Consider the following 13724-nt stretch of genomic DNA (forward strand, 5'->3'; position numbering starts at 1 on the left):
ATCTAAACATCTCTTTAAAAAAAAGCTGTCAACTCTAGAAAAAACTTGTAGCTTTTGGTTAAATTTTATTTACCATTCCCACTGAAGAAAATGAGGAATGTCTTTGGGATGGGGAAGGGGGCGAAAGAGGTTGCTAGTTTTATTTGCACCAAATAATAAGAAATGCTGGGGGTTTTCATGTTTAATCGATCTTGAGTCTGAAGTTTACATTTTTCTCGGAGCCTAGAATGCAGGCACTGAAGAATTTGGGGCTGGGAGCAAATGTTAACCAAATCCTTCCATCGCACAAACATGAAAGGAATGGTTTCAAAAGCAGCCCAGAGCCAGGTGCCACTTATTTCTACCAGAGGCTTGTGCTTCTCATTTAATGCAGTGGAGCCCGTTTGAAAGTTCAGCCATAAAACAAATTAATCGTGTGTGCACTTGACATCCTATTTGAAGGTCCTCTGAAATTATTTCATTGCACTTTATAAATATTAGACAACAAAAGTTTTTAATATTGCATATGCATTCCTCGTGCCTCTTTCCACCATCTCTAACAGGTCATCTCTGCCAAATGTTAGAGGACAGGAATCTGAAGGGCACGAATGTACAATCTGTGAGGGAAAGACACAGCATAATATGAGCATGAGTAGATGGATCGAGAAGCCTAGCCTAGTGGAATGGGTTTGGTCCCTGGTGCTCTTATTTACGGTCTACTGATTTCCTTTGATTCGCTGTTCTGCCAGTGTCTTCCTTCCAGCTTTATCACTGAAGCATGAATAGCAAGTTTTAAATTGTGTGTGATCTCAGAGGAGCTCAAGTCTGCTTGCTCTTTGATGAGCACAGGGGCCAAGAATTATGCACCCAGCTGGTAGGGGGAAAGTAGACATAATACCTTCTCCCCCTCCTCTTCAACTCTTTGTAAAAGTAATTTTGGTGGGTAAAATAGTTAGGACAGCAGGCCATTGAGCAATTATTTTCATCAAATTTTTTAAATAATTGGCTATGTATTTCATTCTTCCTCTTTTGGATAAACAACTGAAATGCCTTTGAAGGATTATATAGTTAGAATGACTTTGCAGTGATAGAGTAAGAATAAAGTAGTTACTTTTAGCTAGATAGTATAGGGTATAATTTCAGAGTATTAATGTTCATTAAACTGAAAAAAAATTGAAAAGATTTCAGGACAGTTCTTAATACCTTTTATGCTTCAGTAACCAAGTATTCATTGAATACTTTACTCTCGGCACGGTGGGGAAATATAAAACATGAGTAATATGCCCTGCTCTCACAAGTTTGAGGAAATAAGAAGAATGAGTATAAAGAAATAGAGATCAGGACACAGCAGAAGTTCTAACAGGGAAGGTAGGAATGCATTGCAGGATTAAAATCTCACTCTGAGCCCGTGGCTTATTTAGTGCTTTAATTTGAGAGAGAGAGAGGAAGAAAGAGGGGGAGAGAAAAACACAGATACAAGACAGAAACATCAATCAGTTGCCACCTGTACACACCCAACTGGAGATGGAACCCTCAACCTCGATATGTGCCCTGACCAGGAATTGAACCTGTGACCTTTTGGTGCACGGCATGACGCTCCAACCAACTGAGGCACAACGGCCAGGGCTGTTTAGTTTTTTTATTACATTTAGGAAGCATCCAGAAATGCTTCCGCCTGTTTTTGTCCCTTCATTAGTCATCTGCTTCCATCCTTTTGCAGTTTCCAAACCAATGCAAGGCTTTATTATCCAGGGCAAAAGCAATGTTGGTATTTATTCCATCTTCTTTTTATGGTGCCCTAATACTGTTGTGTCCCTTATTTTCCAAGCCAAAATTGTCATGACCTTCTTTTCAACCCAGAAAGAATTCTGATTTCTTTATCTAGCCGCTGCAATGCTGTTTCTGTTCATTGCCTTTCTGCTCCTCACCTGTAATAAACCAAGCAAACCAGTCTACCTTAACCTGCCCTTTCTTTTCCAGTCTTCCTATGGGAGCACTTTATCCCCACGGCTCCACAGCCACAGGAACAACAAACATCCTGATTCCCCACCTCATGCCCTCTGCCCCCATCAGCGCCCCTCCTATGTCACTGCTGCTGCCACTGTGCTCAGGCCCCCCCCCCCCACTTCTTGTTATCACCAATCTCTCTAATGTTTCTAAGGTTACAGCAATGTTTTCAGGGTCACAATTCTTAGGAAGTCAAAAGAGGGCGAGCTCATTTTCTTTCCCATCCTTTTCTATCACGTTGTTTCATAACACTAAATGGAGTGTGAATGAAACACAGAGCCCATGGCAAGGTTAGAAAGCTTTACCCTGAAGAAAATAAGGAAACAAAAGCAAAAGCGTGGTACCACTTGCTCTCGTCTCTGGACAGCTGATCTGTCTACTCTGCTTGTGGACATGCAAATGTCTTGAAAGAACAAACCAGCCCTTGGCCTCCATTCACTTCCGGTTTCCAACCATGAAAAAGTTTCATTCTCTCGTTTAAATATTTAGAAAATACCCCCCAATTTTTTTTTTTAATGAATGGGGGAAAACTCAGTCTATTTCTCACCATCCTCAAATAGTTGTTTTTTTAAAAATGATCATGAGATGTATGCATCCACACAAAAGGCTCATATTCAAACTATTGATTGTGAACCACTCCTCTTCTTATTCCTTTGAATCACATGCATCATATTTAGGTATGTATCTATTTATTTATTTTTGTGTCCCTGGGCTTTTTTTCTGAGTGAAAAATCAGTGGACCGGGGAAAGAATGGAAAGGAATCCTGATCAATGCTATCTAAGCCAAGTCCTTTGACATTTTCCCTGGCCTGTAGTGATCTCATGGTATCCTCCTTTGCAACCAGATCAAAAGCTACAGAGATTTTTGGAATTCACATTCAAAACTGGGTTGCAGCAACTGAATAAAAGGAGGAACCTCCACCCACGAGCTTCTGCTGTACAGAGCTACAAAATGTTTGTTGTATCACGGCTGTCAAGAAGTGTTTGGATTCAAGTCACCCATCCCCTGCAAATGATGGAAATTTATCAAGTGATGTAGATGCTGCTGTGCCTCGTTTGGCTCATAATTAGATTATGCTGACATTTTAATGTGCAGGCACAGGACATCTTAATAAAAATGTATTCCTAGGGGGAAATGTAGTGATTTTAAACCAACAACGGCAACCATAGGATACTGGTATCCCATGAAACAGAACATGACAAGTCCACGCTTATAGAAGAAAGCGACAAACACCTCCCATCTCCATGAGGCCTTCTCTTGAGGAGGTGGGACTGAAGAAAGAAGGAAGATTCTTCCACCTGGAAGAACATCAGGTCGAGTAGCCAGAGGTGGCACCTTCAGGCTCCACATCCATCAGCAAGAAAGCATGAGCCACTCAGCATGTATCTAGAACTCTGCTGGGCACCCACAAGAGGACAACCATGAGAAAGCATCTCTGCTCATACAAAGCTCACAGCGAAACTGGGAGACAAAGAAAATCATAGGAAAACAATTTCTGAAAGAGGCTGCATTACACAACACGGCAAATAATATCAGTATTTTAACATGCAAAATCGTGTAGTAAATATAGACAATAGTTTCAATACAATTAGATAATTAGACCAATAATTTTTCATTTCATGTGCAAAATTGATATTTAACCCATATTTAATCCAAAGAATGTCCCTTATTAAATATCTTTTAATTATCAGAAATCTAGTTAGTTTCTATTGGAGAAGCTGTGCAAAAAGAAGTTTTTGTACCAACGTCATTCCATATAAAAGAATGATGCCCCCCCAAAAAAAAAAAAATCCTAAAAGAAGTTTTAACCAATGGGGTTTCTGGGATTTTGTGTTAATTATTTAAGCATTGACCCTCTGGCATTACCAGCAATTTCTAGAAATGAGCAAAAATCTTCCCACCCCCTTCTCTACTCAAGGCTTTTAGATAAATGTCACTTTTTTCTGGTTTTAGCCTCTCCTGATAATTGACTTCTTGCTGTCCCCATTACTTTTCAATTTTAAAATTGAAAGCAAAGGAAACTAGTCCCGGCTGAGTTACGGCATGAGCCACGCTATTTTATACTTCTACCGCCTCTGTCCTTTCCCCATGGATCTCATGAAAGAAGGAGTTTAATTTTCTCTGCAATCACAAGAGGAAGGGCTTGCATTTTCTTGGTTTGTGTGCTAACATTCTGAATGTTGGGCTATTTACACCATGGCTAACCTTGAAGCCCTCACTGCTCTCCTCCTGCTGCCATTCTTTCTCTCTATGATTGTGTCATCGCTTCAACCACATGTTTCTGATATGATAAACATTTTATAACGGCCTGCTCACCCGTGAGACTACCTACAGTGACTATGCATGCCAGTTTGTTTAGAACAGTCCTGCCCTGTGTTGTCCTGGCATAATTACTAATAGCTCTCCTTTCACTCACTAGGTTTGAATGATAAATTATATGGCTTCCTTTTACCACATCATCTATTAAAGAAATAGACATCATTACTGTCCAAGAAAAGCATATATCTAACTGTACAGACCATGAATAAAAATTTTAATACCTACTCTGATAAATAATTTCTTTCAAGTTACCTTATTTGGTGGACTAAATTTTTGCCCATACATGTTTTACCCCTAATTTGAAGTAAAAGACTTACTTGATGGCTTGTTAGTAGCCAAACTCCCAGCCAACTCCTCCCATATGCAGAAAATTGTACACATGTACAAATACAGAGCATGGCAAACTAAGTAGAGGAAATAGGGAGCAGGGCTTCATGCATTCAAGTACTATATCGTGGACTTTTCATTCTTATCACAGAGAATAAGTCAGATTCAACGTCACAGTCATCACAGGACCAATGGGGCTTAATTTTGTCTGTCTTCCTGACCCTAGGAAAAATTATACCTACACAACTGCAGTAGATGGATATCATGACTCCTCTCTTTATTGCCAAGCAAGGGAATACAGAGCGCTTCCCAAAGAAAATGACTTTGTAATCTTACACAATAAAGTTTTGATCATGCTAATGAAGGGGATTTAGGAATGAGGACCTTGTCCTGTTGCGTCAGTTTTCTTTAAGCCAGGCTTATTCTCAAGGTTTGTCTCATCCTCAGTTCATGAGGCCATTTCTTGGGCATCCTCCTCACTGTGGGCTCAGAAGCTGGAGCAGACAAGCAGATGAAACAGAAAGAGGCAAAGGACAATCCCTATTCCCTGAAACTCTACCCTCACGGATCTACACCTTGGCATGAACCCAACTTGAGTTATGACTGAAGTTTTACAAACTTTTTTCTCTTCACATTGAACCTTAGTTATTATAAGTAAACAATTTATGAGGTACAACATGCCCATGCTCCTTTGCAGTAAGACATCATTCAGATGTAAGATCATAAAAACGTCAGGGATCCGTATGGTATAATGTGCCTTAGAGTATGACCTCTTTGAAATAGAAATGCCTCTGGAATTTCTTCAAAGGGAGCTCACACCATCACTTTTTCTTTCCATAAATTAGGAAGCATTACCCCATAACAGGCGGTAAGGCTCACACCAAAGGTGGCAATCTAAAGTAACCGCAGGCCATTAAAGAGCATAATGGAGGAGCAGACTGTATTTTAGTGCTCTACTTGACATGAAATTATAAATTGTAGCCAATCAAAAATGGACAATTGTGCTTTTCACATCTACGGTTTTTATTCTGCTCTTTTGTGGTTCATTGTTCATTGTGGAATTTTCATGTTTCAATATTATAATGCTCATATAATTCATGGCTAATCGCAAATGGGTGGTTGAATTTCTAAACCATCAATTTTTCTGCAGCTCTTTCTTTGTCATTACTGAGCAAGTGTTGTAGTTAGCATTGTCTCTCATGCTAAGAGCAGAACCACCTGGAAAGAGGAGGCAGTATAAAAATACTATCCCCCACAGCACAGCCCTGGAAGCACTAAGTGGAAACTGATGGGGACAGCCACGTGACACCAGGTAGAGGCACATGATGCACAGTGCTCACAGCCATAGCTCCAAATCCTGTACAAGTGCTTCTGCTGGAGCCTACCTGTCTCCAGTCTTCTTTGCCTTTATAATTAAATACTGAATATGGTCACACTGGACATATCAATAGGTTTGGAAAGATTTTGATAAACTTATGGATGCCACAGCTATAGGCAGCTAATGAGCAATTATAGAAGGCTACCTGACCTTCCTAGAGAACATCCTCAGGTCTAATACTGCTACATCAAGCCTGCCTCATCTGCCCGGACATTGCTGGTGTCCAATGGCCTTAAAGTACCACCCACAAATGCCCTCTGGAGTGCTATTGAAATATTTAAATAAGATGACCTGCAAATGATAAGACACTTTTACCAGTGACTTTAACATGAGAATCATAAATAAACTAGGAAAAATTAATAATATTATCATTTAAAATGTCCTGAACTGTACTATGAAGGTTAATTTCATATACCTTTGCCCCATGGGAAAATCGTTATTGCCGTCTTTAATATAATTTATATTATGGTTTGATCTGTGTAACAAATTTGCCTTTCAGGTGGAGTTTCTGATATATCACATTATGTATCATTTTATAGTTATAATATATTGATAAAGAAGATCAGTAAATTCAGTTAAGCTGTCTTTGCCATTTTTAATATGTAGATTTTAATTTGGAAATCTAATTTCAAAGATACTATTTTCAGGTAGCTTTGCAAATAACTATGGTAATATTTATTTTTCTAACAGGGTTCCTTTTAATAAAGTTACTATGATATGAGTTAAGTAATAAATAGTGAAATAAAAGTTAGGTTGGGGACACATTTTTCACATGTATTTTAAAAACTAGATCCAATCCAGTAGCTTATAAATGTATTTCATTCCGTGTTCAAAACTTAATGCTCCTGGAATCAGACAGAAGACAATGGGAGGGGGAATAATGTGTGAAGTAAACTCTAAAATGAGTCCTTGATTGAAAGTTATTTAGTATGTCAAAGCATTTTGTTGGTAGCACAAGTTGACGATGGAACTGAAAGAACTTTCATGAATAAATATGAGACCATCAGGGCTGAAGTAAACTGAGTGTAATTGCTGGATGACAAGTAGGTCCTAGTGAGATTATGATAATATCAAATGTCAGGTTTACAACTAATGGGAGTGTTTAGTGGTAGCAGCCTCCTGGTACTGCTCTCTCTTTTGATGAAAGTACATTTCTCAATTTATAATCCTGACCTAAGCAGTCACACTAAACATGGAGATTTAAAAAAAAAAAAAAACAATTCTGCTAGACAACTAATGTGCCTTTGCTGTGAAAACACAGACTGCCTGGCAGGTGTGATCATCCTGCCTGAGACTAGCTGCGCAGGGTCCAGCGGGGAGCACGTCAAACACATAAGGCCTCCAACCCTATCAGCACCCGAGAGAGGCTTCCCTTTCCATTTCTTTGTTGAATAGTGTAGAACTCTATTTGAAACAAACGAAGTTTAATTAGTCAGTAATCAGAATTTGGTCTTATTTTAAATATCTTTTAAATGTAATGACATAGTATTAGTGCTTCATATGTGTGTGTATATATTTCAAAGTGTGTTCTAATATTGTATACTCATGTTCATGAATTTATATGTAGCATAGACATCATAATTCCCATGAGCGATCTCTATTGCTAAAATAAACCAATTTAACTCAATTACTGATACATAAGTTCAACTCTCCAGAGTAAATATCAAAATATCTGGACCGGTATACATAAATCATCACAGTCATTGATTCAATTTTCCACTTTTAATTATAATACGTAGTTGATGTCACAATATCATAACATGATTTTAAAAGACCTGTATTTGTTGCGTATATTTTGGATTCTGGATTGACTTTACTTTCAAATAAGCATTCTTATAATGAGAATCAAAGGTTAGTATTTGGAAATGATAATCTTTTTTCCATGTTGATCTAAAGGAATTCAGGTTTTTCTATTTTACATGCATGTAAAATAAATACATTTATAGACATGTTCATATACATAAAACAGTAAATCTGTCCACTAATTCCCGTAGATTTTAGAGGAAAAAGTAATCATTAAACATGAGCACAAATTGGGGGTGAGACATAATATCAACAAAAAGAAAGTAAAGATGAATTTTAAAATGCCATAAATGAGTTTCGATTTTAATTGCCCCTTTTCCCATCCAGAGCAAGTGCCACCAAGGACCAGTTTGCGAATGGATTCTTCTGGCAAGTACCCTCCGGTTCTCACAGTCCTGTGAATGATGTCTTCCATTTTGTGTAACAAATCATTCTTCTGAGTAGTATCAGTTAATTAGTATGTAATCACTGTGCTAATTTTATCCGCCTACGAAAGCATGTATTTAAGATAGAAAGTAGGTCTCATCAAGGTGAGCCTACATGACTGTCAAGGAAATAAGAAAGACGAAAACAGTCATATTTACTCATTTATTTCATAAAATGCTTTAGTTAAAGGCAAGATTAAAAAGCAGGTGACAAGGAAGGCCACCAGACTGACTAGATCCATGCCGTAGCTTCTAGCCACATGTGGCTATTGGGCATTTGAAATGTGTCTACTCTGAGTTTGAATATGCTGTAAGATGTGTGTCAAGTCTACACCAGATTTCAAATACAGTACAAAAAAAAATACAGAAATGTATATCTCAATTATTTTATATTGATTAAGGCTTAAATAATATTTTGACTATATTAGGTTTAAAAATATTATTACATTTTATTGTACCTGTTTTGATTTGCTTTTTAAAATGTGGCTACTAGAAGTTTTTTAATTACTTATATTGACTACATTTTATTTATATTGGAAATCCCTAGTCTAAATACATATAAATAAGAAGCTAGAATATGTAAAGAGATCTGCAATTTAGACATTTTCAAAGAACTTATTAAAAATTTTGCTAATAGAATGAAATTATTTTCACATCAATTAAATATCTATATAAGTTTAATTTTTTAACCATTCCAATTATAAAATGCTACATTTCAATCGTTTTTAAGTTAGATTAGAATATTATAATTTCAAGTATAAGAGCTGTTAGTGATAATAAATTTACTTAAAAGGAAAAAAAATTTGACCTAACCATTCTGAAAATAGTTCCCAATTTGGTTTGGGCTAAAATATTTAATGTTATTGTGGAAATGAAGAAAGAAAAGGAAGATTCAGATTTTTTTATTCCTAAGAAGTGCTTTGAACAGCTGATTAGAGCACTGGATTGAAAGCCAGAACACTGAAACAATTGCAGAAAAGAGCGTTTTATAATAATAGTACTATTTCAGGTCTGTAGGCTCACAGCACACATCTCTAGAGTGTTTCCATGATGACAGCTCATTATCCATCTCAGCATGTTCTAACACCCCCCTGGAGAATATATGTGCTCGAGATCATTTCATTCTGTAAGTTTCCATGTCATTTTTTTGGATATGTAGAAAATATGGACGATACTGCTTAGCATTTTGTCCTCAAATAATGTCCTCAAATATTTGCTTATCTTGGTCTGAAAATTTTTATAGCATGATTATTCTTATATGCTGACGGGAAAAGCCTTATAATTTTTAAGAATATCTTATGCCTAGAGGGAAAATGAGACCTAGTAATTACAGTTGCAAAATGAAATCAGGACTTAATTTGAGATTCTAAATCTCAGTGCCCTAGCCACAGCAGGCACATTTCTTTAAAAATCTCAGCTTCTGAAAGTACTTTATTTAAAAACAAAAGAAGGAAGGGAAGGGCCACCTAATAGTTTAGATTACCTTGATGCATGTGCAAAATACTATTTTTACATTTCAAAAGATACAAGTTACTTAAAAGAGAATTATAGTGTAGTCGAGTATATGCAAGACAGATTTTCAAGAAGATAACCAATCCAAATATTTTGTTAAATGTCCACACAAGTTATCAAAATATTCTGGAAAATTATGACTGCATCCAAAATAAATAAATCTCCTAGAGTACTGCTCACATTTATAAAATGTCCTTTATCCAATTCTGTGTCATGATTTTTGACTCAGACATATTTATCATAATTGTGAGGTATTTTGTTAACTTCAGCTGCATACGATGCTTAGGTACAGAGGCAAAATTGGTAATAGGAATTCCTGAATAATGTATTTTTGAAGCTAAGTGATAACTTCAGAGTAGAATAATACTCTGGTTTATGGGGTCTGCTAGATGGGTATCTTAAACAATTAAATTCAAGAAACATTTATTTGGCAACTTCTGTAGGCTATACACAGTAGAATACTGTAGATAGACAAGGATCATTTTGTCATCACTAAGAATGTTAGTGAGAAACAATGAATTCATAGCCAGGACCTTTGAATGGAGAGCTCCATCCAAAGACAGGAGAGCCAGGGCGTGGGATGCCACAGAAAATAAGGGTATAAATCATTTCCAGAAGGAGAATTTTCCTTGTTTAGAAATTTAAAAAAAAATTAGGATGGAAGCATTTGAGATCTTGCTTCCTGGCATGTCATCAGTTTGACTCCAACTCTTACAAAAATTTTAAAAAGAAATCAGGGGTTCGAAAGGGTGTATCAAATGAGGCACAGAAATCAGTCAGAATGAGGAAAGAGAAAATGGCCATTCAATTCAGTCATTAAGACATCATCAATGGCCTTAAAGACAGCAGTTCAGTAATGCCAAAAGAGCAGAAACCAGACTGGCAGGAGTAAGTCAGAAATGAGAGAGTGAAGATGAGGGAGTGAACAGTCCAATAAGGACTACTCTTCCCAGAGAGAAATGGGTAGGTAAGTAGCGGGTATTTAGGATGGGGACATCTGAGTTTATTTGAAGGATGAGGGAGAGAACTAACTAGAGTAGGAGATGCCTTCTACTATAGCAGAAATATATCTCATCACATTCACATTACCAAAGGTATACAGGGGAAAAGTAAAGGGAAGGGATTCTTTTAAGAAAAAAATGTGTTAGCTACTTATCTGGTAATGTTATACTCGAGCAATAGAAACTATTCAATTCCTGTTTAACTCATTCTGCGTTTGGAGCGCATTGGAAACCCAGCAGCCAGAGACAACTTAATAACCACCTATGATTCCTGATTCCATCCTCGTACTTTCTTCCCCAGACCTCTTCACAAAGAAATGCCAAAAAATTAATGTTCTTTCCAGAAGGAAAAATTGAATGAATTCAGTCTCTGTGCCAAACTGATAATAAGCTCGTGGTACTTATGCTTTAATTAAAACACGAAAGGGGATTCAAGTACCAAAATTTAATTGACATGTTTACAGCAGCATCCCATGTGCCAAATTAATCCATAAAAAATGCTGTTCTTTGCATTTTGAAGCTTGAGTCATTCATAAAATTAATCAGTTGTGTTTAGTCACTGATCCTTTTCCCTAAAATTGTGCACAAAGCAATATCTTTCAAAATCTAGACCAAGGTATATATAACATTGACACCTTCCTGGAGTCTTAGTGGGAAATAATCAGCTTTGAAATTCTACTTTATTATGAGGAAAGTTGTCCTGATACCTGGATGTGACCACCATTTGCTACTTTTGAATGTGTTTGCTTTTTCAATATTAGTGGGAGCCCAGGATAAATCCGGACTTGTAAATTCCATTCCTATAGTTTTCCACGGTGGTCAGGTATCTTAGATGAGTATCTTAAGCTGCTTTATTTCATAATGCCCGAGGACCCTGGCCCTGGCTTCTAAGGCAGAACAACACTGGCCATGCCTGGCCGTTCCACACCAATGTCCAAAGAGTATTTTGCCTCTCCTTAGTCCATTTCTTCACAACCCCTGCCTCATCTTGAGAGTATCCCTGACGGTTCTGTAAAAAGAGCTGAGGAAAAAGGTAAAAAAAGAGAAGAGCATGGAAATGAAATAAATAAGAAAGTAGACAAGAAAAAAAGGATGTTGGTGGGGGCATGGTTGAATGACATTCAAAGTGACTGAGGTCCCACTAGGTGCCCGCCAGACCCCTTCATCTAACAACCTTCTAGGTGCACGGTTTTCAATTCAACCAAGGGGAGGTGTGGTGGTTGTTAAATCCTGTCCCAGTGGAGTGAAGAGTTGGCCCTTGGATTTCTTTGCATTAACTTTTTACATTAACAGAAGAGATGAAGCATAACATCATTTTAAACATGACATCAGGCCAGAAGAGCAACTAAAGGAAAATATCAAAAACATCATGAACTTTCCAGAGAGCTAACAAAGCAGGAAGAAAAAAGAGTAATGTCTCCCAGCCTTGTGCACGTAATTGTAGTTATTTTTCTAAAGGCAGACTCAAATTGGGGGGTAGAGGGATAAACCAAAGAAAAATTATCTTTCTAAAAGTTCTTATTTTCCCTAAAAAAGAAAAATACTACTGCTCTAAGGCACAATCTATCATTGAAACTTTTTTTCCAGTTGACTATTTCTCTAAAGTTTCCGTGCCCTGCAGGCTCTGAGTCTGTGTTCAAAATTAACAAAGAACTAGAAAATAAAGCACATCTGCTGGCACGCTTTTCTAATGGGTCTCTTTTGTCCTCTCTCTGCTTGCTCGTGTGCCATGAGCTGGCCCTCTTCTGCTTGGTAAACCAGAGGGTGGAGATGACATGGTTGACACATATCACCATATGTTTGAAATCAAAGTGAAAGAGCAACAATCAGAAGATGCTAATGTCACCAAAATGTGCACACAAAAAAATAGGAGGAGGATGGACGCCCCACTCACATCTGTTCTTCAGAGTTAAATAAAATGAACTACCTAATATCTATATTTTTCTACTGGAAAAAAAAAAAGAGTCATTTATTTAGGAAAAGCTTTCCAGTGCCCCAGGAATCACAGCATTCTCTAACATAAGACAACTCCCTTCCATTACTGGGATTGTCATAATTTCCGCATTTGCTTGGGGAAAGTTTTATTTAGTAAATAAAATGAATCACACAATTAACTCCTCTTATACTCTTACAGTTCCTCATGCTATGTAGATTAGTGCTGAAGCTATTAGAGGAAAAATTTCCCACTTACCATACTCACCAGCGATGCAAAAATGAGAATATTTATGAGAATAGATTGAATGTTCTGGTTAAATACATTCTAGCTCTACTATTTTAAGTGCCAAAAATATGTCATGCTCTCTTTGAATTTTTTATGTATACATAATCTAGAGTCCTCTAAGCTAAAAGTAACTGAAAGAGGAGATTGCTGGGAGCAATCATATCACAACCAACTTTTAGAGGTTTGAACAGGGATTTGACATAATCTGTCATCTTCCTTTCTCCTCTGGCCTTTCTTCCTCCCTGGGGAGACGTGCAGGTTTCTGCTGTGATTGTGCAGGGCTGCTCCACCTGCCTCCAGAGTCCCAAAAGCTTAGCACACACCGCAACATGTGACTTCATATGTGATATTATAGATCCCAGTATAAACTGAGTTCAAAAGTCAATTGTGAATTGTATAGTGTAGGGCAAAGTTTGTTTGTTTTTTACCTTTTATCACCCAGCTCTAATTAACTATTTAATAGGAATTAAATTCTCTTAAGTTATCTCATCTTTAAAATATGAATGATTATACAATTCATAAGGGATGACTCATGGGTGTGGAAATCCAATTGGTTAGTCTTCTTTGAGTTTTTTCTTAGTCGTTAAGTCTTGTCTCTCAACTATGACTACTGAGTGGTCCAGACATAGCTTCCTATCCCAAAAGGATTCTCTGAAATCTCACCCCAGTTTCCAAAACCATCCTGTTTAAGGGAGGAGAGTTTAACTTAATATTTGCTTCTATCAGTTCTGATATCTCCTTTAAACTGTTA

General features: G+C 37.2%; 1 protein-coding gene across 3 annotated transcripts in view; it reads left to right on the forward strand.

Annotated features, from left to right (window-relative positions):
• Nucleotides 1-13724, forward strand: part of MAGI2 (membrane associated guanylate kinase, WW and PDZ domain containing 2) — a 1132900-nt gene that overhangs the window by 978317 nt on the left and 140859 nt on the right. For 2 of the 3 annotated variants that reach the window (XM_081102532.1, XM_081102534.1), the window contains exon 13: nt 8142-8183. The exons of the other annotated variant lie outside the window; for it this stretch is intronic. In XM_081102532.1, the coding sequence (XP_080958658.1) occupies nt 8142-8183 (42 nt within the window). The remainder of the gene's footprint in view (nt 1-8141; nt 8184-13724) is intronic. 3 annotated transcript variants of the gene reach the window in all.

The sequence above is a fragment of the Myotis nattereri genome (assembly GCF_964212035.1).
Source record: "Myotis nattereri genome assembly, chromosome: 11".
In the NCBI taxonomy this organism is placed as follows: domain Eukaryota; kingdom Metazoa; phylum Chordata; class Mammalia; order Chiroptera; family Vespertilionidae; genus Myotis; species Myotis nattereri.